The sequence below is a fragment of the Ascaphus truei genome, chromosome 5 (genome assembly GCF_040206685.1).
Source record: "Ascaphus truei isolate aAscTru1 chromosome 5, aAscTru1.hap1, whole genome shotgun sequence".
Lineage (NCBI taxonomy): Eukaryota > Metazoa > Chordata > Amphibia > Anura > Ascaphidae > Ascaphus > Ascaphus truei.
The window spans coordinates 299,296,657-299,323,402 of NC_134487.1; the positions used below are offsets into that span (position 1 = coordinate 299,296,657).

General features: G+C 42.0%; 2 protein-coding genes across 5 annotated transcripts in view; one reads left to right on the top strand and one right to left on the bottom strand.

The window, feature by feature from the left end:
• Positions 1-1,862, top strand: part of DNAI7 (dynein axonemal intermediate chain 7) — a 43,430-nt gene extending 41,568 nt beyond the window's left edge. For all 4 annotated transcript variants that reach the window (XM_075602863.1, XM_075602865.1, XM_075602866.1 and 1 more), the window contains 2 exons: positions 172-285; positions 730-1,862. In XM_075602863.1, coding sequence (XP_075458978.1) covers positions 172-285; positions 730-1,005 — 390 coding nt within the window. In that variant the 3' untranslated portion in view covers positions 1,006-1,862. The remainder of the gene's footprint in view (positions 1-171; positions 286-729) is intronic.
• The window catches only part of IRAG2 (inositol 1,4,5-triphosphate receptor associated 2), a 58,724-nt gene continuing 33,003 nt past the window's right edge, over positions 1,026-26,746 (bottom strand). Inside the window, exons 24-38 of the mRNA XM_075602862.1 lie at positions 22,239-22,276; positions 22,080-22,150; positions 16,335-16,396; positions 15,123-15,174; positions 14,282-14,342; positions 13,222-13,249; positions 12,134-12,274; positions 9,851-9,985; positions 7,015-7,159; positions 6,514-6,557; positions 4,769-4,834; positions 4,363-4,424; positions 2,867-2,968; positions 2,267-2,368; positions 1,026-1,777 (exon numbers count right to left, since the gene is read on the bottom strand). Coding sequence (XP_075458977.1) covers positions 1,534-1,777; positions 2,267-2,368; positions 2,867-2,968; positions 4,363-4,424; positions 4,769-4,834; positions 6,514-6,557; positions 7,015-7,159; positions 9,851-9,985; positions 12,134-12,274; positions 13,222-13,249; positions 14,282-14,342; positions 15,123-15,174; positions 16,335-16,396; positions 22,080-22,150; positions 22,239-22,276 — 1,353 coding nt within the window. The 3' untranslated portion in view covers positions 1,026-1,533. The remainder of the gene's footprint in view (positions 1,778-2,266; positions 2,369-2,866; positions 2,969-4,362; positions 4,425-4,768; positions 4,835-6,513; positions 6,558-7,014; positions 7,160-9,850; positions 9,986-12,133; positions 12,275-13,221; positions 13,250-14,281; positions 14,343-15,122; positions 15,175-16,334; positions 16,397-22,079; positions 22,151-22,238; positions 22,277-26,746) is intronic.

Below are 26,746 nucleotides of genomic sequence, written 5' to 3' on the forward strand. Positions count from 1 at the left end.
AGGGAGGGGGTGGCAGGGAGGCGTGGGTGGGGAGGGAGGAGGTGGCAGGGAGGCGTGGGTGGGGAGGTGGCAGGGAGGCATGGGTGGGGAGGAGGTGGCAGAGTGCACTAGCAATCCCATTTTGCATATTGGGATAGAATGACAATATTAATGTGCTGTTGTGTGTTACAGAACGAGCAAGCTGAAAAAACAGCCTACAGGGAAATGGCTGCTCTCTCGCCTTCTTTTGCCTTTGGCTGGAGCAAGTGGAATCTTAATTCTGGCTACGAACAAATCGTGGTCAAGGTATGTCCAGAATTACTGGAGCATGGTTTTCCAACACTAACCATAAATCGACTTTTGCCCACTTTTAAAATGGCCGACACCCCCTTAACCTGTGATGTAGAAGATACCAGCGTGGATACATTTTATTTCTGGGAACTTGAAAACCGAAGCAACGTTACAAAGGGTTAATTTATTTTCAATGAAAATGTAGCGCATGAGTGGACCAACTTGTGTCCTCAATGGCCACCATCAGGTCAGGTTTTCAGGATATCCCTGCTTCAGCACAGGTGGCTCAAAGACTGAGCCATCTGTGCTGAAGCAGGGATATCCTGAAAAACTGTTGGTGGCTCTCGACTGGAGTTGGCTGCCCCTGTTTTAGTGGTTGTACGGCATTGGTTCCCAAAACTGCTTAAATTCAGTGCGACAGCCTTGCCTTTTATTCTAATTCATTATATTCGATTTTAGGTGAAAGAACATTTCAAACCAGATCTTCCTAATGACGACAGCTGGTCCCTTTACATGCTCAGTACTCAGAGGACACAGCGGCTGAAGATCACAGAGTCTAGCCTGGCTTTTTCAGGGAACCTTTATGACCATAGTGAATTTCACTCCACACTGTACCACATTCTCAGAGACCACTCCAGTGCAGAAGCAATGGAAAGGCTCAAACCTGCGCATCATCTTTTCGTGGACTGCGTTTACCAGCTATTACACTTGACCAAAGTTTTGACATATTCTTAGGAAGCAAGCTACACAGTAACTTATTTACACAGAACTTTATTTAATAATCCAAATAGTTTTGAAACAATAAATATCACATCGATTCCCCTTCAGGCAGAACCATTAAGTGCATCACGTCACGGACCAGACATACAAGGAACTTTAAGCAGGTTAACAGCAGGAAAACACCAGCTACAAATTAAACTATGAAATAAATACATACAGTATGTAAAACAAACTTCGCCTTATATGCAATAGTTCTGTAAACTGGCTGCAGCCTAGCAATGCTATTTTTATTATAGTTTATGTTCTACTTATAAACAATTATTTTTCACCCTCATACAGCAGACAGTTTAGATTTATTTTTAAAAGTACTCGTGTACAAAATATGGTCTTTTCTATGACCTGTGACCTTCATAAAAATATACATTTACGCATTAAATTAGCTCAAACTAGCATAAATTCACCCAAGGGTAATTCCATAATTGCATGAAACAGGTGCCCAGGTTTTGTAAACGTTGTGCGTGAGCTCCTCCTCGTCATCGTCCTTTATACCGGTGGCTGGCCATTGTGCCGAAACCCCGTATAAGGCCACAGAAGTTGCTGTAGTGAGGTCCATGAGTCACCAGTTCCAACAGGGGCGCCATCAACGGGCCTGTGGAACGATAGCCCGGTGAGGAAGCTTCCCAGCGCCGCGAGGCATAGCATAACGAGAACAGATATCAGAAGGGTTTTGTTGAGTGTGGAGAAGGAACTTTTGATATCCGAAGCCCATACATGTAGTTTGCTGTACCTTTAAGAAAAGAGAGATTTCCAAATAAAAAACCGCAGTGTGAATGTCCATTGGCAACATAATAAAGTACAATGCTTACCTGTTGGGGGTTACTGCTGTGAAATATTTGTGTCTTACTATTAACTAGAAATATGCAAATAATTTTATATATCTGCTGGAAAACAAAACCCAATTTTTATTGCACAGGGAAACAAAATGACCTATTTTCACAAACTACCCAAACAAACAAAATGGATTAAAAATAATAGCAGGACAGTCAGAAACATTACTTATTTTTTTTAATGCATCTGACCATACTTTTTATTACTCGGACTCCGGGCCAGAAATAAAAGGAAAGCAAAATTACAAAAAAAACAAAACCTAACTGTATTGTGTAAACGTTTTGTTGAATTACAGTAAAAAATAACTAAAGTGGTATGCATGGTTTTTTTATTCACTGTAAACGCAACAGAATACAAATGTGCACATTTAGCTTTGAAAAGCACTTACACAGAGCTGGTCTTCATGCGAGAAGGATTTTTTTCTAGAAGACTTAACTTTCTTTTTTGGTCTCCGGTTATAGGTTCGGGTTTTTCTGTGTTCTGGTCATCCCTGCAAAATAAAAACAAGACAATAAGAAAACATTCTCCTCTAGGCATTTTATTTATACATACGATCAGCCGCCTCAAATATTGACTTGAAGCCCAAGTTGATTAAAGCCATACTGCAGTATTTGTTCCGACAGTGTCAAGGACAATTATTGCAAAGGGAAAACAGTGCGTTAGACTTTCCAAAAATCAGATGTCTGTTTATGTGAAAAGCTAATAGCAAAATACAAAGCCTCAGTCAGATGTGAGTATTCCTCACTTAGCCGTCACTGGGTCTGCAATACCTTTCACTGAATGGGATTCAAGCTTTGTTGACAGCAGCAAAGTTAGTTAATATATACAATTAGGGGGTGACAAACCAATGTTACCATAAAATCGCCTATTAACTGATTTGCCAGCTATAAAGTGAAACCAACTTCCCTGTACATGAAATGTGGTAAAAGTAAAAAAAAAAAAGGTACTGATCGCTAATAATCAGATATCACCTCCACTTTCCACTTACTCTGCTATGGAAGCCTCCTCCGCAGGATCTGCCCTTGCACATGTGCTAATGAAGCGTTGCAACGTTGGACGGTTATCATTCGTTTTAGACGCCATCAACTTCCTGCGTTAATAAATAAATCTGTATTATGCCAGAAAATTACTTCATCTACTAATCGTGCAATATTTAAACCTTGTGCTACTGAATGAGTCTATACTCCAATAAATGCATGTATTCATAGATATCATATAGGGACCGGCAGCAATATGTCCTCTAAGAACTATTAACGGCAGAGAAGGGTGGTAATGGGTTTTTACAGAACATTGTTGCCTTGCCGAGAGCACAACGCCTAGTTCTGGAGTCCAACTTGGAGGTGACCCAAAGAAAAGAAACAGATATGATAAAAACGGAAGAAATTACAATTTAAAAAAAAGCTTCTAAAGGCACAAGGGGGAGTGTATCGTCGTAGACCAATACAGAAGGTGGCAAGCAGCTATAACATAACACTGGGAAGTTGTACAGTAGATTCCAGGGGAAAGGATTGAAAGCTTCACTTAAAGGCAGTGGATTCATAGGAGGTGGAAGTGGTGAACACAAGTGCAGAACATGGATTTGGACGTGCTCGGTACAATATACACAAAGTAACCCAAGTATTTAAATGCAAACCTTTACAGTCAGTATGTAATACGGAAAGACCCTCAGCTGCCATCATTTTGTACAATTCAGTAACCAAGAAGGAATAAAGGCTTCAAAACAAAAGAAAATGTCTAAAAAGAGCTCCAAAGTGAGAGAAACCAAGAACTCACACTGGTTTACAGGTTGCAAACAAATACATGCAGTGTGTAGATTTCCCTTCTCAGTCTATTCATGCATCAAGCTGCTACATGCGACATGCTACTGCCATTCTGCGCCAGCTTGGCTTCAGATCTTTGGAAGAGATTCTATTCCTGCGTTAACTGCATATGTACCAGGGCTCGGACTATTCCCTTTTCTGTGATACGTTGTGATATTTTGTGCCATCACGGATATTGAATTGTATGGCAAGTTTATTATATCCCTCATTCTAAAGGGACTATGTTGTATTTATTTTTTTGGGTGGGGGGAGGGGGGGGGGGGAGGAGATCACATGCTACATCTGTAAAATGTCAATTGACCATAAAATGCTTTTGTAATTTCACACTTCTAAAGACAGGAGAGCGGCCGTCAGTACTCACACTGTTACAGGAGATAAGGAAAAATAAAGTTCATAATGTATTTGTATATTACACGATCATGGATCATATTGCAGGTGGATAGACTCTTAAAGCAAGAAATAAATACATACGGTGTTCAAGTATTTGAAAAGGAACTGTGACCAGAATATATATATATAAATATATATATATATATATATATATATATATATATATATATATATATATATATATATATATATATATATATATATATATATATATATATATATATATATAAAAAGAAGACCATAAAAAAGAGCCAGGAAAGATTTCAGATCTTACCAACTATTTGATCTTTTGTGGATTTTTCCATCAAGCTTCTCCCCGCCAAAAGATTCATGCAACTGGATGTATTGGAAAAAAAATAATAGTTTATCATATTGAACCTTAACTTTGCCCCCTCTCCAGTAGTGGGGGGGGGGGGAGGAGGGGAGAAAGAGGGGGGGAATCTGACAGCAAAGGGGTTTAAAGTTCAGTACTACTTGGGATCGGCGAGTTAATAGCATTGCTATATAATAATGATAGCATGTTCTTGTATAGCGCAAAAGGGCCAACACTTCTTGACTGGGTTGTTACATGAAAAGAAAACCAGTATTGTACAGTGCTTCGTTATTTCCAACATATTTTTCATCTCAAAAAGTGAAGTCCAGCAGGGACCAAAGTGAAGGACAGAAATGCAAAAACGTACCATAGGCAACCCAGTGCCGATGCTCCGTGGGTACGCTGGCATACTGACCCTCCTGAGAGAAGCTGGCTGAAGAAACAAATACAATTCCCAATTAGTTTGAAGGCTTCGATAGTGGATTGCTACATACAGATGTACATATAACCGTCTACTACAATTTAGGCTGCAGACAGGATGTACAATAGTAATATGAACCATGTTTTTATTTCTCTCGTTTCCTGCCTGATCGCTGATCTGTTGTTACCCCTTTTGCAGCCAGAGATCTGCAATGGCACACATTTGGGTGTGCTCCAGCCACCCTGATCTTTTGGGAGGTGCAAGGCCCCTGGAATGGGGCAGAGTGTAAAGCCGGGGTTGAAATCTAGAAAAACAATTTCCCAAACCCCTTGGAATTTCAACCTATCCTGTCTTCATCCAAGCATGCAAAAAAAGAAAGCATTGGATTGCCAAAACAAATGTATTTAAGCCAAAAAAGGTGAACCGACATTTCGGCACTGTTCAGCCTTTATCAAGGGAATGGCTCGCCATTGCCTGCACAGAGCCGAAACATGGGTTCACTTCTTTTTTATTTAAATTGGTTTTGGAAATCTGATATGCCCTAATTCTCTGCATTAGAAGCACCAGTAAAAGTATCGCAGTTTCAATTTTTCTTTTGGTGCAACATATTCTGTAGATCATGCAGACGTGAACAGAAAGCCATGTGCTGTCAGTGGGGTAAGCAGGAGCAAATCCAGGCTCATCTGTACCAAAAGGGGAAACTACTATTGACCCAGGACAAAGCTGGAGCCAAATCTTTGCAATCTGTGCAAACACAATTCTGCACGCCATCGCAGAATAACGGAACTGTTCCTTATTTTCATGAATGAGCACACTACCTAAATATGCTCATGGAGCAAATTAAACAGCTTAATAAGCTCTAGACAGCCATCTATCCCAATATTGTTTTTGTTGGGGCAAGGAAATGTTTAAATAAAAATCTTTTTCTTTTCGATTATCCTTAGAAATCACGAAATAACCGACCTAATTTCTGCTGATTCTACTTCATTTGTAGATTATGTTTGGTGAAGGAACGCAGAACAAACCTAAATCTGCTGTTACAATATTGCATCCAGAATATTTTTAATTCTCAGCGTTCGATTCCTTGAAAATAATGCCAATTGAATAGTGTACTGGCTGCCACCAATTGTGACATCCTCCAAGATTTAAAGCAAATAAATAATTTTGTGGTTATGCAATTTTCAGAATATCAGCTGGTACAAGTGCTGTTGAAGTGGCTTCCTTCAGACTTTCCCCCAAATCATATATAAAGGAGCCATTTAAAAAAGGTGACATCCTACGTATACCATACCGGTGTCCAATATTCTGAATTCATGCAAAACAGCACCAATATAACCATTTAGGAGCTGCTATTGCACCCGAGTATGTAAGAAAACAGCATCATGAAGGCAGATAAGTCGTGTTTAGTTTGAGAAGGCAACTTTACAATGAGTCTCCATGCCAAATCTAGTTGCATTCGGACAGTGAACATACCTCCTCCCATTAAATATGTTTCATACATATACTACAAGCTTTATTCATGTACATCTGCATTGTTACATAGAAGCGGCACAATTTCCTTCGATAAAGATGCAACATTGATTTAGAACGGACATTCCACATTGGTTCAAAACAATGTTGAAGCTTGCAAAAATTCAATGACTGTTGTATGTGCTAATAACTTGTTTAACAAATACAGTTTGCTGGGTTACCTTAGTGTTCAAAGAGGGAAGCAACTTTACTTTGAGCAAATCATCTGTAAGGAAACAAAATGCAAAAGGCAATAAACGTTTTGGCCTAACACAAATTCTGGCAGATGTGGGTTATATTTGACAACGTTTTTTTTTACTATTTCATCTTATATTGATTAGATCAGCAATGTCCAAGGTGTAAAATATAATTATATAATCTGTGAACCTATGCTGACATTTTACTGCAACATTGGGGACACCGAATCAAGTTTACATGCATTTACCGACCAATAATGCAGATTAAACGATATCTGTTTTGCGGAACAGTGGTATCAGTTTAGAGCATCTACCATAGAGTTAAACAGTTCAATAGACTCAATGTAGAGTAACTGAACCTCTGACGTCACCGTAGGAAGTCCAGACATGTATTCCACTCATGGCTTTGGACAACTGCTTGTGGTAGGGTTCTCTGCCATCGAAAGGACCATGATCTATAGCCCACGCAAGACGACAAAGAATTACCTCGATCAGCAGAAGAGCTGGAGCATTCATTTTGGTGGATAACTTCTTTGAGCTCCTCTAGTTCTGCATGTTCCTTAGCATACATGCGCTTCAAATTCTCAACATGGTGGATCATCACCTCCACTGCTTTACTGATCCGACTCTCCTACACAGCACAGTGGTGGTTAGTTTTGCCTATTAATCCAAGTTCTTATCAAAACGTATGTTACACAAATCAAAGGAGATGTTACTCTGCAAATATTATACCTCCCAGTAATCGGCAGACTTTCCAATAATAAAATTCTCATATCAGCATTAATGCTATTAACAATTACAACTGCAACACAGCCAAATAAAAATATGGACTTACTTTTTCAAGATTGTAAGCATTGCTTTTAAGTCATGGTTTATGTGGTAATACCACCATAGTCACAAAAAATATTGGAAGCCCTGAATCTGCATGAAGTGTATTCTTTTTTTTTTTCCAAACGTTTTTATTAGGTATTGATACAACAATTCACAGGTATTGTAAAATAAACATGACATAATACCATAATAGTTGTTTTTCCTTTTTAGTGACAGCGGGGTAAGAAAAGGGGGGGGGAGGGGACACTGAATACCCACCCGTAGGTGTGGTAGACCGCTCTTGTCACTCAGTGGTCCCTGTGACTAGGCTCCCGAAAAAGAGAGGAAAGAGTGGGGGCGAGAAAAGGGGGGGGGGGGGCAATGGGATGTGGGGAGTGAGGGTGGTTTCCCCTTTCCCCTGGTAGCGCCACCTACTGCTCGCGCCGGAGATCACAGGTCAATACAAGGCTCGGGAGAGGGCTGTGGTATATATAGTTTTAGCGGGTCAGCCAAGGTTCCCATATGGAGTAGAACCGCTCCGTTGAGTGATTGAGGAAGGCCGTCAGTTTTTCCATTAGCATAACCTCTCCTATTCTTTTTCTCACCATTTGTATCGTGGGAGGGGATGTTTTCTTCCAGGAGACCGCTACGGAGCATCTTACTGCTGTTAAAATGAAGGAGATTAATTTCCATACTGGGCGGTCAATTTTATCTATTGGCCTGCCCAGTATGTAGGTCAGTGGATCTATAGGGATTGTGAAGTCTGTGACCTCTTTTATCAGGTTTTGGATTATGAGCCAATATTTCTGGATTTCTGGACATAGCCACCATAATCAGAGGATAGATTTGCTTTCGTCTCACTGGTGTTAAGTACCAATGGAACATTATTTTATATATGTTTTCTTTAATACTAGTGCATACGGAAGTTCCTGATGCCGTGTCCCATATATCTTCCCAATCCTCATTGTCTATTTCCATATTTAGTTCCGCCGCCCATTTGAGCATATAGTCATGCGTGTCGGAGCTCGCATGTTTTTCCAAAATTGCGTAGATTTGTGAAATGAGGCCTTTTTGATGTGTGTCCTCCTGGCCCAGTTTCTCAAATTGTGTAAGAGGTGGGAATTCCAAGGTGGGGGACAATTTTTGTAGGAAGTGTCTAATTTGGAGGAATTTGAATGTATCCAGGTTGGGGGCTTTGAATTTGTCACGTAATTCTTGGAAGCTCAGGAACTTCTTGTCGCTTAGCAGGTCGCGAACCGCCTTGATTCCTTGATTTGAATATTGTACAAATTGCTTGGTCTCGCATCCTGGAGGGAACTCAGGGGTATTGTATAGCGCGGTGAGCTGTGAGCCTGGGTTCGAGAATTTAAATTTATTTTTAGATTTTGCCATATATTCCATGTATGGCCCATGGCTCCTAGTTCAAATTTACAGATTCCTTTATCGTTTCTGTCCGATGCCCATAGACTTGCTTGCAGAGAAGGCGCTCTGGCATAATGAGACTCGATTTTTAGCCAGCATAGCTGGTCTGGGTCTGAGTTCCATTCGACCACTTGCTTTAGTTGAGCTGCTTGATAGTACCTTGAAATATCTGGCACCCCCATACCTCCCCTAGCCCATGGCGCTGTAAATACTGATTTTGCGACTCTGGGTCTTTTTCCTTGCCAAATGAATTTGAATATTCTGTTCTGGATATCTTTCAATTCTGACCCAGGAACCCGGATCGGAAGTGTCTGGAAGAAGTATAATAATCTCGGGAGTATGTTCATTTTAACCGAGATCATTCTTCCGATCCAGGAGATTTGATATTCCTCCCATTTATCCAAATATTTTCTAATTTTGTCAAATAGGGGTGGATAATTGCATTGGTATAGGGAGCGGTAGTCCTTTGATCCATTAACTCCCAGATATTTTATGTATGAAGGGCTCCATCGGTAGTTAAAATTTAGTTTTAATAATTGTATCTCTGAGTCTGAGAGATTAAGATTCAGGGCTTCTGATTTGTCGCCATTAATTTTGTAGAAGTGCATTCTTATTGACCTTGCAAATTTTATTTAACATTTTCTGGAGGAAGATTGTCACTAACCATGGATAGATTGTATCGATCTGGTTTGGAGACGTGCTAAATTGACCAATTTTGGACTGGTAAAAGTCCAATATTTACCAAACTAGTCCACATTCCCCAAGCAACTCACTCACTGGAAATTCAGATGAAATATTACAGCCCTCTTAAAATTCACTTGAATTTCTCTAACTGAAGAGACAATACATTTAAACCAAGTGACTCCCGGCCACGTGTCTCATTATATATGGTCATTTTTACAACGTTCATGGGAACTTGTGAAAATATTGCAGCTATGGCAAATTTCAGTGAACGCCAGAGCACTGAAATTTTGGCATGCAAAACAACTCAAAGTTTCACAAACCAAGCTACAAGAGATTCTCATCTGAAATCATAATGTTCACTTCATTATCTAAATACAGCAAGCCCTGTGTTTAACGTTCATGTCACCTGATGGATGGCGCCCAACATCTCAGCCCGACTGGCGACTCTTGACGTGTGCTGGCTGAGAAACTGCAAACTCTTCTCCAACTTCTTCACAATCTCGTGTGACTGATTATCTTCCTCACACAAAGGAGATAAGACCTGAAGCAAGTAGTACATTATATAAAAAAAACAATACACATCTGTTAAACCTCTTCTTACTCACTCATATAAAACAGCTGGTAGAGTTTTCTTTACCTGATGGCCCTGGAGAAAACTAGAGATTTCAGGTATTGGGACTTTAACTCGTTCTAACGGTTGCAGCCCCCTGGCAGTGGATGGGTTAATAGAACAAGGTGAATGTTTTTCATATGTAACCTGTACATGAACTATTTAGGCATTACATGTGGCTTCTACAGGTGTGCAAACGTATACAATGAAAATGTATTAAGTATAGAAATAATTAAAGGATACATATTTTAGTCGGTACATTCCCTTCACCCTCCTCAATTCTTATAAATCTGATCAAAAACCCATTATTGTTGTATTCAATTCTTCACCTCTGTATGTACCAAAAAAGGAGCCACTTGCAAAAATATAACAAAAAGGGAGCCACCCTTAATATTAACCAATATTTGGCCAACACATGGAGAAGTTGGCAAAGACGGCTTGAAAAGAGGAAAATTAAGCAAATGGCGGCATATACCCAAGGTCATAGCCATACCGTTCTATTTAATAATCAAGGACACCATGATGTTAGGAGGGGGTTAGATCACAACCACAGATTTACAGACCAGTCAGCCGGTCATCAATAGTGGGGCAGATACCTGACGTTATTAAAGGGATAAAATTAAAGAATACCGGTTTAATAACAAAACTATTACTAATAGCCCTGATTAATCAGAGAAAGGTAATTCCAAACTAACCTTATTGGTTTGTTTTTAGTAGTAGTAAATAGGTGTATAAAAGGTCATGCAGTTGATCAATGTATATTTTCCAAGGACTTCCGATACAGTGCAACACGAAGTTAGTGTAAAAAGGGAATTTGGTTTGGGTGAAAATATTTGCACCTGGATTGAAAACTACATGGAGGGGGGTCGGCAGCAGAAAGTGGTCATAAATGGAACCTTTTGAGATTGGGTTTAAGCAAGTGGAGGACCTCAAGGTTCAGCATGGGGGCCCCTGCTTGTGTAGGAATGATGGAGGTTGGCAGAGATAGCAAAGGTAGTAAAATCAGATCAGGGTGCAATTCCTCCACAGAAGGACCTGGATAAACTGGGAGCTTGGGCAGGTAAATAGCAGAAGAGCTTTAATACGGAGTTGAAAGATTCTGCATTTGGGAAGCAACAACAAACATAGAAAGGGTGTAATCCAGGGAGGGCCGGGGGGGGGGGGGGAAATAAAACAAAATAGATAAATCCCCAATAGTTTGCGTATCCATCTCACTTCTATATTCTTTTATTTTAATTCCTTTGACATTAAGGGACAGTACTGAGAACGGCTAGGATTAATCTTGCTTTCCATTGCAATCCTTTCCCCCCTTTTGCAACTGGTATTATCCCTTATATTTCGGACGTGTCGCGGGCCCTTCCGACTGCCTCGTGCGCTCATTGTTTCGGTACGTCTTTATTTTGCCGGCTGCCATGCTCCTTTTGATTAGTTTATTTCACGTTTGTTTGCACTGATAATGGGGCTCAGAACAGTGTTCTAGAGCTGGGGTGCGCAGCGAATTTTCTGAGGGGGGCGTGGCGGTTACAGAGGCCACCGCACTTCCCCGAAGGCATTTAAACTAAATGCCGGGAATCACGCAAGGCCTCTAACTTTACTTACCTTTGTGTCGGGCGACGAGTCGCCATGGCAACCCAGTGGCAAGTGACACCGCATGGCAACGTGACATCCCATGATCCCACTGGGTCATTTGACACTGGAGCCAAGCAGGGGAGAGGGGTGGGGGGGAGAGGAGCAGGGGGGGGGGGGAGAAGAGCAGGCAGGGGGGCACAGGGGGAATAGTTTGCACACCCCTGATCTAGACTGCTTATTTATCCTTGTACTCCCCCCCACAAGTAAAAACATTTTCTCCGCCTTTTCCACTTACAAAAGCAGTTTCGCTTCCTGCATGTTATCCATGGAAACATTCAATTTACAATAGTCCGTTACATTACAATGCCCTGCAGGCTGTCCCAACACGAGGGGTAAAATCAGGCTGCCCCAACACGAGGGGTAAAATCAGGCTGCCCCACCACGAGGGGTAAAATCAGACTGTCCCTGTATGCAGCGGCACAGAAAGTGTTTAACGAATTTAAGTCTTACTTCCAGCAGCTTTAAGCAGCTGGAGATCTCCCTTTTCAAGTTTTCTTCCGCTAAATCGCGAGATCTTTCCTCTAGGCGGAGTCTCTTTTCCAAGGTAAATATGTCGCATTTGAATCCCAGGGACAGGCGAAGGAACTCGGTCTAACAAAAAGAAATAAAAGGAAAATGCTGCAAGTGCTCACGTCAATGTGCAAGTTAAGGGCGGCCAACACCAGTGCTTAGGGGTACAGTATGATACGGATTTACAGATGCATGTTATACCGTCCAATTCACTTCAGCACCTCTCAGCGCGGCTGTACTAACAGCGGATACAAGCTCAGTATCCGGCACCTACGCTGCAGCCATTTCACTGCGTGCTCACACTATTTAAGGGAACCACCCCTATTATTGTGCGTTTCTTGGGGGTAGAGGGGTTGTCATTAGCGGTTTACTCGGTGGCTACATCTACCAGCTGCGTAATACAGTTCCAGTGTCCAGATACCTAGCAGTCCTACTATTCTAAGCACAATAGACTTGTGTCACTACTATCAGAGACTACTGATCCCTAACCATACAGCCTACTGCAGGCATATGCCCGTTCTATCAGAGACTCACTAATCTATTCCGGGGTAGAACACAAATTAGCCTTTTCTGTTTCCTAGCTGTGTATAACACTAATAGGATACAGGTATCTCGGAACACTTTTATACAGTGGTTTTATATTCCCTCTTCGTTCCCTGTACATATTTGTAGGGACACACTGTTTGTATTTTGCACACTTGGTTAAGGAGTTTGTGGACTTTACTGTAGTCCATAGTCCTTATATACTTACCAGATACCAGATATCAGCATTCACCACAGTGCTGATAATTGGATCTACTCTGCGTCGTTTGATTTTAATACCCTATAATTTTAATTATTTTTTGCAAATAAAGTGGTTTTTAACCAATATCCCTAATCTTCCAGCAGGGAGGCGGAGGGCCTGCACCTGGGTTTACCTTGTCTTGTTTAGTTATGATAGGAGATAACTCAAGTTCTCATTTCAAGATGAGGATTTAGAATATATCAATTTAAAAAGGCATCTGCATTTCCCATTTACAAGAACTCACCTCCATTTCCTTCTCACTGCTTGAGGTGCTGCAATAAAAAAAAATTAAATTATAGATATGTAGCATCCTCACTATTTCCCCACACCCCTCCCCACATCCTGACACATAAGTCCTGGTAAGAGCAGGCAGTGCTAGGGTTTATAGTTAGCTGGTGACATCACATCCCCTCAGTTGCTGAGTGTAGCAACTTACAGGTACAAGTCTGGGCTTGTGGAGCTGCTAGAAAAGGAGAGGGATAGTTTGGCCCCTCCTGCTGTATGTTTAAGTGGGTTCTGCAAAAGGCAGCGAGTTGATCCCTCACCTAGGGAAGTGCAGGTTCATCTCTCGTCTAGGGGTGAGTGAGCAGGGAAAGTGTAGACTGCCTGGGAACCTCAAGCTCCTGGGATAAACAGTCAAGGGCCAGTGAGAAGAAGCAAGAACTTTCCATCTGAAGTTCAGGAAGAATGAGTATTCTGGTATGCAGAGTGCCAGGGACTAGGAAGCCAAAAGGAGAGCAATCTGGTAGGAGCTTGGTGGACCCAACTCCTCGTTAGGTGTAGGCTTGAGGTGGAATAGAGGCTAAAGCCTGCATGGAAGTACTTATCTGAATGGGAAGGGTCAAGAAGGGAAATTGCCCTGCCAGGTACCTTAGGAAAAGCCTGCCTAATGACATGCTTTGTCCTAGGATATGCTGTGAGAGTCCATTGTGTAGTAAGAGAGTGATCATTGATCCTGTGCAAGCCTGGAGCTGTTGTGCCTGTTAACAAAAGACCTCTGAGTTGCAAAAGATCCTGGCGCCCTGTTCTTTATCCTGTATACACAACCACCAACTATCCTCCATTAGAGCTAAGGCCTGAACCTGCCAGATGGAACCCTGAGATCACAGGTAATTGCCTGCGGAGCCAACACTCTAATCCCATCGGGAGCGAGGCAGAACCCTGTTCAAACATGTACACCCTATCTCCTACTACCGGGGGGGGGGGGGGGCAGGGAGAGATAGGGGTGTTACAGATATATAGCTGTGGATGAGAGAAGAATGACATGAGACAACAGAACTATCGCTTTAAAGAAACATACTTACTTATTTTCCTCAAATGTTGTGATTTGAGGTCTTGTTTTAGTAACAGCGCACGAGGAACTTCCTACAGAGAAGGGAATTATTATTACCGGAATGTCTGTTTAAAATACCATTATCGGGGGGGTAGGGTGTATAGAGACGGGCCTAGGTAAGGGACCATTGGGTTGGGAAGTGGAGGGAAAATTTCTATACATAGAAACCTGCTAAGGCATAAGAAGCTGCAGAGGTTTCCCGCACTAGAACAGCAGGATGGAGAAGTGTAGAGACGTGCCTAGCATGGCGTTGGATTGAAGATCCTCAGTGACCCCCCACCCCCATACCTCTCTTCCCCAGTGTGCCTTTCCCCCCCCCCCTGTACATGTTGGATTTGTGATTGGTGTTTGTGTCTTGTCATTTCAGACAGATATAGACAAGCTACAGAGCATATGGAGTGTATTATAATTTGTGCAAAAATGTCTATCTTTTGAAAATTCAATAAAATATAAAGTTGAAAAAAAAATACCATTATCAGAGAATGTTCTGCCCTACACCTCATTTGCATCACCTCCTGTGCTAAATCCATGAATATCACGTGCAGCTTTAAACAGGCAAAAACAGCAAGTTACACCAAGACAGTAAAACCATTAAAGGCCCACGTAGAATCCTTTTATGTTATATATAACATTGTGTGATCCTTGTAGGGTCTCTATTCACTCTGGTGAGAAATAATGCATTGCTAATTGTGCATTTATTCACGTTACATAATTACCCTGCTTCTCACCACAACCAATGAAGAACCTATATTTATAACCTTTAAGGCTGCAGTTCCCACCCCATGCAAGGAGAGGAGTTGATGGTTTTTCACCTGCAGTGGGAACCAATTCATGTTGGTCAGCAGATCTCACTTCTGTATCTTCCTGTTAAAATACGGAAAATATTAGTTAAATAGATGCAAAAGGCGAGGACAGTGTTTTCCCACCAGGGTTCCTAGAAGTCTTGGGTTCCCCAAGCATCCCTAAAGGATTCCCTGGTCATTTTAAAATACCAAATAATTTACAATACGTCTGATCTCAGACGCACTACTAGAGGGGGTTCCTCAGAATGTCACGTAGGGTTCCTTAACCAAAAAAAAAGTTGGAAACCACTGGCCTAGAATGAGGTATTTAAACCCTGCACGCACATCTGTTTATAAACGAGAGCAGGGAGTGGATCGGTGAGTAAATGACTGGCACTGAGTTTGAAGCAGGGGAGTCTGGTTCAATTCCCGGTGTTGGCTCCTTGTGACCTTGGGCAAGTCACTTTATCTCTCTGTGCCTCAGGCACCAAAAAACATAGATTGTAAGCTCCATGGGACAGAGCCTGCAAAATGGCTCTTGAAAGTGCTACGTAAAACTAGCAGCACTATGCAAGAACATATTATTATTATTATTATTATTACTACTTGATAAAGTCTTCTGGAGTTCAATTTACAAAATTACAATTTTAATGTATCTAAAGTGTAGTCTTCTCAACCCAATACATTCCGGATTCTTAGGAAGTGTTCTCTGAAACGGAAGGTTGGGTCTAGTTGCTAGCTTTCCTATAATGGACTTGTTTCAAGTCCAGGGGAAGTGAAGTTGGCCACAGATAGGGACGAGGCTTTCTACATCATGTCATCTTGTAAGATGGCTCATGTTAGTCCAGTAAAAGGAATCCCCAACTACAAGAAACCCACAGTGGGCTACAAATTGATAGTGCTGAAGGATACTATTACTAGTTTGGTTGATGACATTTTCAAGGTTATACAAAATGTAACAAGCATCTTTACACCCATTGACAAAGAATCCATAACACATGGCTATTGTTTGTGTTACATATTGCGGTAGTGTACACGCAATGCATTACATTAATGGAATGAGGGTAATTATTATTATTATTATTATTATTATTATTATATGCTCACTACTCAGGAGACTGTTGTAGCAGACTTCTAAAGGCCAGTCCCAAATACTTACCACAAAAAGGAACCACAAAAAATGAAAGTTAATTAAATTCCACATTTTCAGTCATCTCATTCAGTGAATCAGAGGATACTCACAAACATTGTCTGGTTCAAGTTTAAAGCATTAGCTTGAGCAAGCTCGCAAAGAGACGTTGGATCTGCAAGACAAAATCACAGACTACAAATAGGATACATTTAAAATCATCATCAGGGCCAATAACAGATCCTTCCAAGTAAAAGGATGAAAGGTAATATACTCAAGTGATGTATAGCAAGCTGTAAAACTGAGGGATTATGGGAAATAGATTTCCAGGAAGTGAAAATGTACTAAATGAACATGTGCAATGAAGGAAGTCTACGAGTGACTTGCAGGGATGGCCAACTTCAGTCCTCAAGGATCACCAACAGGCCAGGTTTTAAGGATATCCCTGCGCCAGCACAGGTGGCTCAATCAGAATAACCAAATCACTTGTGCTGAAGCATGGGTATCCCTAAAATGTGACCTCTTGGTGGCCCTTGACGACGAGCTGGCCACTCCTGGCTTAGAGGATCATCATTCTTCTTTCAACCAGTTAGATTATGTATCTATACATTTGACAACTTGTCTGCGCTGCTATTTCCGGTCTACAGTATATTCAATTCACACTTCTACCCTGCCTGGTGGACACTTTTTTTTTCTAGGCGACCAGTTTTCCATGCAATACTTTGAGCTCATTTAAAGACATTTTGCCAGATCGATTGAAATGGTTAATACCGGTATGTGAAACAGGCATAATAACAGGCATAACAGGAAAATAGCAGAATACCGTGATCCCATTAAATGGTCTTAGGACAAATAAAAAAGGTTTAGATGTAATTGCTGGTTGAATTACCGTTTTGGAACCAACCTGAACCAGGAATGCATAATGGGACATCAAAACATTTGAAGTTTATGCAGCCAAGTGCCCTTCCACTGGCCTCAACACTATAAGTCCTGATAGGAACAGGCAGTGTTGGGGTTAAACTCCTGTGCAGGGCCTAGCCTGCAGTTGAAGCCTGAATGAGTACTATGTTGCCTTATCCAGGGGCAGGCCTAAACCGGCAGTTGGAGTGTCATACTTGGGGAGGGTACTGACTGGGTCACATATATATGGTGTGATGCCTGTCAGTACCTGAACCTGCCCTGTTAAGGGGCGGGGTTACAAGCCCTTCCCGTCAGGTATAACAGCTGACACTCCACCAAATTGAGGTGGTTGGTAGGGAAAAGGGTATCATACTGTCCCATAATCACAGGGTCAAGGATATTGGGGGGGGTCTCTTGGGGCCTCACGCCCCGGGGTCTAAAATGTTTGGTCACTGCTTTTACTACTTGGTTCTTTTGTAAATAAAATTCTGTGAGTGGTCATCAGCTGCCATGATTTACAATGATAGGGTTTGAACTGGAGGACGATCATGCTGTTATGCAATAAAGCTGCTGTTGGACCAACTATGGTGTGTGATTATTGGAGAGGAGTATTGCCTGTGGGGACCATCCGGCATCCAGCAGGATCCTCATGGGATGAAGGCGCTGCACAGTAAGTGAAAGCCTGCCCTGTTACTGCTCCCAAACTACAACCGCGGAGCCACTCAGACCTCCTGACCAGCAGGTGAGCTACCGTACCCAGGGAAACACCCATGTAGTGGCTCGATCTTCCGTGGCAGAGGGAACACAGGTGCTACCCTTACATGAATAGATTTTGACGTGCTATATAAGTAATACAGGTATATGAGGTGGCTGAGAAGAGCCATTTTTAACAGAGCATTTCAAAAACTATTTTATTCTTATAGTTCCAAATCTCCAAGCCTTTGCTCAGTAAATAATGCGCCACTGACATTATGGGCGCATTTCCTCTTGCCCGATGGCGTTTTAATAAATTAAGCAGTTCGAAATGCATTGGATGGGTCTTTTGCCACATTAAAGTGCCCTTTTAATCATTTTTTTGTCCTGGTTTCTTCCTGCTCCGTTTGTGCTGGTGCGCTTTTTGGTCTCCCTTTTCCCTGTATTGCATTGAGTAGCTGCACAGCCTGCCTGCCTGCCCTACCAGGATGTGAGTATTTGCATATTTTTCAGGGGAACCTGCCAATGAGACTGATGGTGAGTGGGTTGCACCACACACCACCTGTCTTCAGGAGGATAGTACCCATTATATGACACAATAGGTACTATATGAATTGTTAGTACCCTGGTACAGTGGTCTGGCTTATTATCATTTTGAGATATACCTGCATTTGAGCGCTTCAGCTATTTTCCATAATGTAATTAGCTAAGCTGCCAATCGATACATTCCAGTGATCGATCAGTGAAGATCCTGCTTCCCAGGGCATACAATATGGCCGCCTATTTCAGGGAGGAAGTGGTGTAGCTTCCTAAATAGTTGCTATAGCAACCCAAAGGAATTGTAATATATTAAAAATCATTGATAAAGGGCATAAAGAGTATATATAAATATTTTTTTTTTATAAATATGCCATATTATCCAATACTACACAAATGATTAATCAATTTTATTGAATTTTCATCAATTCATCTATCCATCCATTTAATTTCTATTACAGGACATCCATGTATACAGGCTCCAGAATAATCTTCCTTCTTTCTGGGACTCTGGCTCAAGTGTGGAGTGTAACCCAGGATGTGTTTGGTTTTAAGAAGGTGATAATAGAAGCCGTCAGTATTGCTCCGGGGCACAAATTCTTCCAGCGCTTCAGTGAGGATTAAGAAATCATAATATTCACTTTCAGCAGCGATTATATAGCCCGGGGGGGGGGGGGGAAAGGGACGGGGGGGGAAAGGGACGGGACGGGGGGGGAAAGGGACGGGGGGGGGGGGGAAAGGGACGGGGGGGGGGGGGAAAGGGACGGGGGGGGGGGGGAAAGGGACGGGGGGGGGGGAAAGGGACGGGGGGGGAGGAAAGGGACGGGGGGGGGGAGGAAAGGGACGGGGGGGGGGGAAAGGGACGGGGGGGGAGGAAAGGGACGGGGGGGGAGGAAAGGGACGGGGGGGGAAAGGGACGGGGGGGGGGGAAAGGGACGGGGGAAAGGACTGGGAAAGGACGGGGGGGGGGGGAAGGACGGGATCCCGCTCGTTCTATGCAATGTGAAGAGCAGATTGCCGCACTAGATCAAGGGCGCTCAACTCCAGTCCTCGAGACCCCCCACAACAGGTCAGGTTTTAAGGCTATACCAGCTTCAGCATTGGGGGCTAAGTCAAAGACTGCATCACCTGTGCTGAAGCAGGGATATCCTGACTAGCTGACCTGTCAGAGGGTGGGAGTGGAGAGGGGGGTAGTCTGGAGGGCGGAGTTGCGCATCACATTACCTATTTGGGTAACCAGGTTCAGTATTTCAAATGCATTGATGAACTGGGAGAATTAAAAAATAACATCATAGTTACATAGTTACATAGTAGATGAGGTTGAAAAAAGACTTCCGTCCATCAAGTTCAACCTATACTAAATTTAGACAACAGATATTTTATCATATATCTATACTTATTAATCAAGAGGAAGGCAAACAAAACCCCAGAGCCACATCATCCAATGATATCTCATAAGGGGAAAATAAATTCCTTCCTGACTCCAAGAATTGGCAATCAGATTAATCCCTGGACCAACATCCTTCCCATGAATACTTATTTGGTATATCCCTGTAAACATTTCCTTTCTAAAAAGATGTCCAACCTTTTTTTGAACAAATCTAGTGTATCTGCCATCACAGTCTCCAATGGTAATGAATTCCACATTTTAACTGCCCTTACTGTAAAGAACCCTTTCCTTTGTTGCTGGTGAAATCTCCTGTCCTCCAACCTTAAGGGATGCCCCCGAGTCCTTTGTATTGCCCGTGGGATGAATAATTATTATGAAAGCTTCTTGTATTGTCCCCGAATATATTTATATATAGTTATATCCCCTGTTGGACGCCTCTTTTCTAATGTAAATAAATCTAAATTTAGCTAGCCTCTCCTCATAAGTTAGATTGTCCATCCCCTTTATTAATTTGGTGGCTCTTCTCTGCACTCTCTAGTTCGATAATGTCTTTTCATAGGATTGGTGCCCAAAATTGTACTCCATATTCAAGGTGTGGTCTTACTAATGCTTTGTCAAGGGGCATAAATATGTTTACTTCCCTTCCATCCATTGCCCATTTAATGCAAGATAAGATCTTGTTTGCCTTTGCAGCTACTGCATGACTTTGGGCACTATTGCTAAGCCTGCTGTCTACAAGCACGCCTAAATCCTTCTCCATCAAGGATTCCCCCAATTTATCCCCATTTACTTTGTAAGTCACCTTTTTATTCTTGCATCCCAAATGCATAACCTTACATTTATCTGTATTAAACCTCATCTGCCATTTACCTGCCACGTCTCCAGTCTCTCCAAGTCCTTCTGAAGAGAAATTACATCCTGCTCCGATTCTATTACCTTACACAATTTAGTATTAGCAAAGATGGAGACTTTGCTCTCGATGCCAACCTCAAGGTCATTAATAAACAAGTTAAAAAGCAGGGGTTCCAGTACCGATCCCTGAGGTACTCCACTCACGACTTTAGCCCAACCTGAAAAAAAGTTCAATTTATGACAACCCTCTGTCTGTCCTTTAACCAGTTTTCAATCCAGGTGCAAATATTATTAGAGTCCAATTTTCTTTATTTTGTACACCAACCTCATGTGAAACCGTATCAAAAGCCTTTGCAAAATCCAAGTAGACCACATCAACTGCATTACCCTGGTCTAAAATCCTACTTACCTCCTCAAAGAAACAAATAAGGTTAGTTTGGCATGATCTATCCTTCATAAATCCATGCTGACTATTACTAATAATTTTGTTTTCCATTAGGTATTCCTGAATATTATCACGTATTAAACCTTCAAGTAGTTTCCTCACTATTGAAGTCAGGCTTACAGGTCTGTAAATTCCCCGGTTGTGATCTTGCTCCCTTTTAAATCTAGGCACCACATCTGCTTTATGCCAATCTTGTGGTACTGAGCCTGTGGAAATGGAATCCTTGAATATTATATATAATGGTTTGGCTATTACTGAGCTTAACTCCTTGAGAACTCTTGGATGTATGCCATCGGGGCCAGGTGCATTATTTACTTTCATTTTTTCAAGCTGCTTATGAACTTCTTCCTCAGTTAACCAATTGTTCATTAATATGGAGGTTGTGGCTTCCTCCTGCGGCACTACTATTGAACTTGATTCTTCCCTGGTAAATACAGAGACAAAGAATTTGTTTAATACCTCTGCTTTTTCCTTATCTCCAATAATCTGCCTGCCCATCTCACACTGAAATGGTCCTATATTTTCTTCGCTCATTTTTTTGTTATTAAGGTACTTAAAGAACATTTTAGGGTTGACCTTACTTTCTATTGCAATCCTTTTTTCATTATCCATTTTTGCTAATTTAATTGCCCGTTAGCAATTTTTGTTACATTCCTTATAATTCTGATACAATGTCTCTGTCCCTTCTGAGTTAAAGAATCTAAACGCCTTCCTCTTCTTGTCCATTTCATCCCCTACCTGTTTATTTAGCCACATTGGTTTTGACTTATTTCTTTTATACTTTTTACCCAAGGGTATACACTGATAAGTGTGCTTTTCTAACACTGTTTTAAAGACTGACCATTTATCTTCTACATTTTTCCCTGCAAAAACATCATCCCAATTTATTACTTGTAGATTAAACCTCAGTTTATTAAAATCTGCCTTTCTAAGTGGTCCTAGAAACATTCACACTTAATGTATGGCTCTGTACAGAACGATTCCATCTATTCATTGGCATGATGAGAAACGCCAAGGAAGAGCCAGAAGAGATCTTCTTACCAGATGAAATGACGGTGTTCTCCAGAGAAGATGAAACGGTGTCAGCTGCTGCATGTGAAGTTAGAGTGTCGCTGTCCAAAGAGATGCAAGAAAAAGATAAGAAAACCAGAAAGGCAAAATGTATGCAATTTAGTAGTAAAGAAGTGATACAAATCAGACCTGGGAGAGATGTCCACAGCCGTATGCCCACCGTTCGCCTACATATGGAGAGAGACTTGTAATACACAATCATTGTTACTTTATCATTCTGTCAGTAATATTGGTAACAAAGTGGCTAAGGCAAGAGCATACATGTTTGTGTATGTGTCTAAAAATAGATGTACTCTATGTTGTAGGGCAGGGGCGGCCAACGCCAGTCCCCAAGGGCCACCAACAGGTCAGGTTTTGCAGGATATCCCTACTTCAGCACAGATAGCTCAACCACCTGTGCTGAATCAGAGATATCCTGAAGACCTGGCGGTGGCTGAGGACTGGGCCGCCCCTGTGGTAGGGAGAACGTGCAGTGTTGTGAGAGAGGTTGTGGTCAGAAATACAAAAGCTTGTGTTTTTTATAGCAGACTTTTCCTGCGTCTGTATGGACGGTGTTACATTACTCCATTCCTGGGCCACGGTGTTAAATTAAATTGCAAGCTATTTGGGGTACGCACCCGATTAAACAACAACGCTAAACATGTACATAGTACAGATAAAATATTTTATAAAAAAAAGGTAACACACACACACACACACACCTTATAATGCTGTGCTTGGGGTCCAAAGAATCACATCGCGCTATAAGTGGATCGCATTAGAAATAATGTACAATTGTACGCATTGTACAATTAAGTTTTTAAGATACGAATAATCGTGTTGTAAAGTATTAATAAATACAAAAATTGGGAACCACGCTTGCATCGCGTTATAAGCGGATTCGCATTATAACGGGGTTGAGCTGTGTACACACACACACACTACAAAATAAGCAACCACTGTCACTAACATACTCGTATCGAATACATCAAAAGCAGCAGAGGACAAAAGCCCAATCTCACCTAACGCAACCCCCCTGTCTAATATACAGCACACACGTGTGATATACAGCACACACGTGTGATATACAGCACACACGTGTGATACACAGCACACACGTGTGATGCACAGCACACACGTGTGATGCACAGCACACACGTGTGATACACAGCACACACGTGTGATACACAGCACACACGTGTGATACACAGCACATGTTCTGAGGTTCAACTCCACGACACCAGCAAACAAACCACAATGCTAGATTTTGCTAAAGTGCTAAAACTCATTAGATAATAATCTCTAAATGTAAATCAGCATTAAAAAAAGTAAATCTGTCTCTCCAGCACCAACAATAGGACCTTAACCCAGTGATCCAAATACGATGGTACTGGAGGGGAAAGGGTACCAATGCAGAACATGTTTTGTTATTTGAAATCTCAGAGTAACGCCGTTTGACACTTACAGTAACACTTTCTATTTAAAGAAATAGATTTTAGGAAGTCTCCATTTTTCACTTCCTTAGCATTAATATTGTACTAATCTTCAGAATATATGGTCCATATAGCTTATATATTGTATTTATCTTGCCAGGCACCGTACCACTACCCTTTCTACACGAGGATGCCAGAGCAATGCGTTACACATCTGTCAGAGAACCAAAGGGTTAAGTAAAGCAGCAATAAAGGCCATGATAAGTATTTGATCACATAATGAACAAGATCAACTGCTGTACACAATGCTCCCAGGAAGGAGTGGGACCATCAGAAATTTCCCTAAAGGCAAAATTTGAGGCGGTACCTTTTCCATCTCTGCAACTGGCAGTAACCCTCCCAGCAATGTGACGAGAAGCTTCCTGGCGCGTTCTGCATCGCTTCTGCAACTGGCAGTAACCCTCCCAGCAATGTGACGAGAAGCTTCCTGGCGCGTTCTGCATCGCTTCTGCACATTCCAGGACTTTATCCCAGGGGTATAAGCACAGCTAGGGTTTTAAAGTCTTAGGCCTCGGGCATGGTGCCTCGGGCCACGCTGATCCGCGCTCCTGCTCTGCCTCGCCTGCTCAGGCAGGAGCTTTTTTTGCGTCCTGGCAGGCGAGGCAGTGAGCGCGCTTTGGGGGCGGGGCAAAGGCGTGACGGAGGTGTGGCGGGAGGCGTGGCTAGTCCCTCGCTCCCATTGGCTGTTTTCGGTCACGTGACCACTCCTCCGCGCCGAAATTTAAACTTGCTTGTCTGGTCAAAATTTCTGAGCCTCCGCACGCGTGCGGAAGCGGCTGCTAAAGCCGCGCTGATCACAGATGCAGGGGGTAAGTGCATCTGCTCAGCACGGTTCAGCGTGGCTCAGCACGGCCTGCTGAACCATGTCCCAGGCCTTAGGCATATTGGCCTCTGCCGGCCACTTACAGAGGGGAAGCTGGCATCGGATAAGCATACGGAGCATACACCCTGTCCTGCAAAACATGCCATTTCCCCCCTCCTTCCATCCCCACACCGGGTGATTAACATTTAGCACATGCAAATCTGTACTATTTACGCTCGGGCCATTTGAATCTTTCTGCAGGGAACGCTGCACAGTATCATATTGTTCCAAGACCCTGGGCCGTGCCAACACTATGGCTGCTAGTATCACAAACTACTGTACAAATCAGCAATACCACGACATTATATAGAGCAGGTCAGGATATCCCTGCTTCAGCACAAGGGGCTCTGAGCCAACCGTGCTGACGCAGGGACAGCCTGCCCTGCTGGCGGCCCTTGAGAACGGGAGTTGGCCACCCCTGTTATAGAGCAATGTATGACCGGCTGAGCCGCCCTCCAAGCAAAGGAAATAAAACAAATATAAATACTACCTGTGAAATATGAACGTTACTCCGAAATCCTAAACGCTCAATAAATACGTCAAGTTCAAAGCAAAACTCACAGGAGAAAGAAAAGGCTACGCCCATTAACCCTTTCCCTGTTTCAAAGCTGGACCACGTCTTGACCCAAAGCTCTGTAGCAAGTGGCAAGACCCTTGGCAGTGAAGGGGTTAAGACATTTTGTAGGATTTTCTTCCTTTCCATTTAACCCTCAGTGTTTAGGGCCCTCAGAAGCTCCAGGAATTTGTCTATTTAGAGTTCAAACCATTATGATCCCGTTACAAAATCACGTCTGACAGTGAGAAATATATTACCCCTATATAAAAGCTAATAAAAGCCATATGTGCTTACGTTACTTAAAAAAAAAAATTGTTTATGCTACAATCTTTCACAACACTTTGGAATATTACTTTATACAGCAAGAGCCACAGAAACATGGAGTCTTTTATGATGGTACTAAACTCAAATACAGTAATTTAAATTATTAATATGATTCAATTATACAATTTAACTTGACCTTTTCTTGCATTAACCAACTCATTTTGCTGTGACGAAATGCTTTGCTGCTCTCTAGGGTTTCCGGAAATCAATATAAATATGTAACATTTGATTAAAAATGATTTTTTTTTATAGCTACAGCATTTTTTTTAAATAAAAGTTAAAGCAACAATACAAAATCTTCTCTCTCCGTTTAATGCATCACGTGCAACATTCACCAGGATATTACCCTTTCAGGGATCCCGTTCTGGCGACCAGCAGTGTGCGGCTTAACCGTGAATGTTTATTTTACCCATTGGTTTTGTAGTCAATGTAAAGGTTTAAAAGCTTTACAGAAATATTTAAACATGGCAATAAAAAAAAAGGTGCTAAAACTATTGGAGTTATATGTAGTAGTTGTATCCATAGCCAGATCCTTATTAGAGTAGCAGCACAGAAGAGTTGTTGGAGAAATCAGGAATATTCTGATATTCAGGAGGTCCCACACAGAGCACAGGGCGAGGAAAGCAAGCCCACTGGGACAGGACTATTTAGATCAACATGAACTGCCCATGCAACCGATAATATACCAACCCACTCTGCTTTCTATGTTACATTACATGAAGTCTCCTACAGATCATTATGAACTACATTTCATGGTATGTAAAAAATAATGACAATGACAGAGAGAAGAAGGAGTTCTGTAGGCACGCGTCCTAAAAAGGTGTCAAAATTCAATATGCCGTTGCTTGTAGAAGTGGGAAAAGTCCTGTAAATCCCCAAAATAATGGAGTATAAGGACAGCACTGCACACGGACTTTGCAGAAAGAGAAACTTAATCCAGCGTTTTGACTGCCACACAGTGTCTATTAAAGGGAGGGCCCTCACATTGATGAAGACGGCGTGGCAGTTGAAACGTTGGTTTCTTTGACTGGATTACATTTCTTTTTATTCAAAATCCGTGTGCCCTGCTGTTCTTATTCTGCATAATGACACAAACCATGTCAAAATTACATGAACTCCTTCAGTAAAACGCCACAATCGGGAAATAAGTTACCGAAACGTTTTTTAGCCATACATTTTCAGAACCAAAGCTTTCCAGTAATTAATAAATAAATCTCGGCCATGGTAATAAGGCGCTGCCACCGAGATTCAACCCCCCTCTATAATACCCCCTACGCTAGTTTTTACTGTGAACTACATAAACATTTTTTTTCAAACGCGTCCGAGTTATACATTCCTGTAATAAACCATCACACCCACATCGATATAACATTTCCATAATGCAAGTTATACTTTATTACCAAAACAAAACAGGTATATTAGG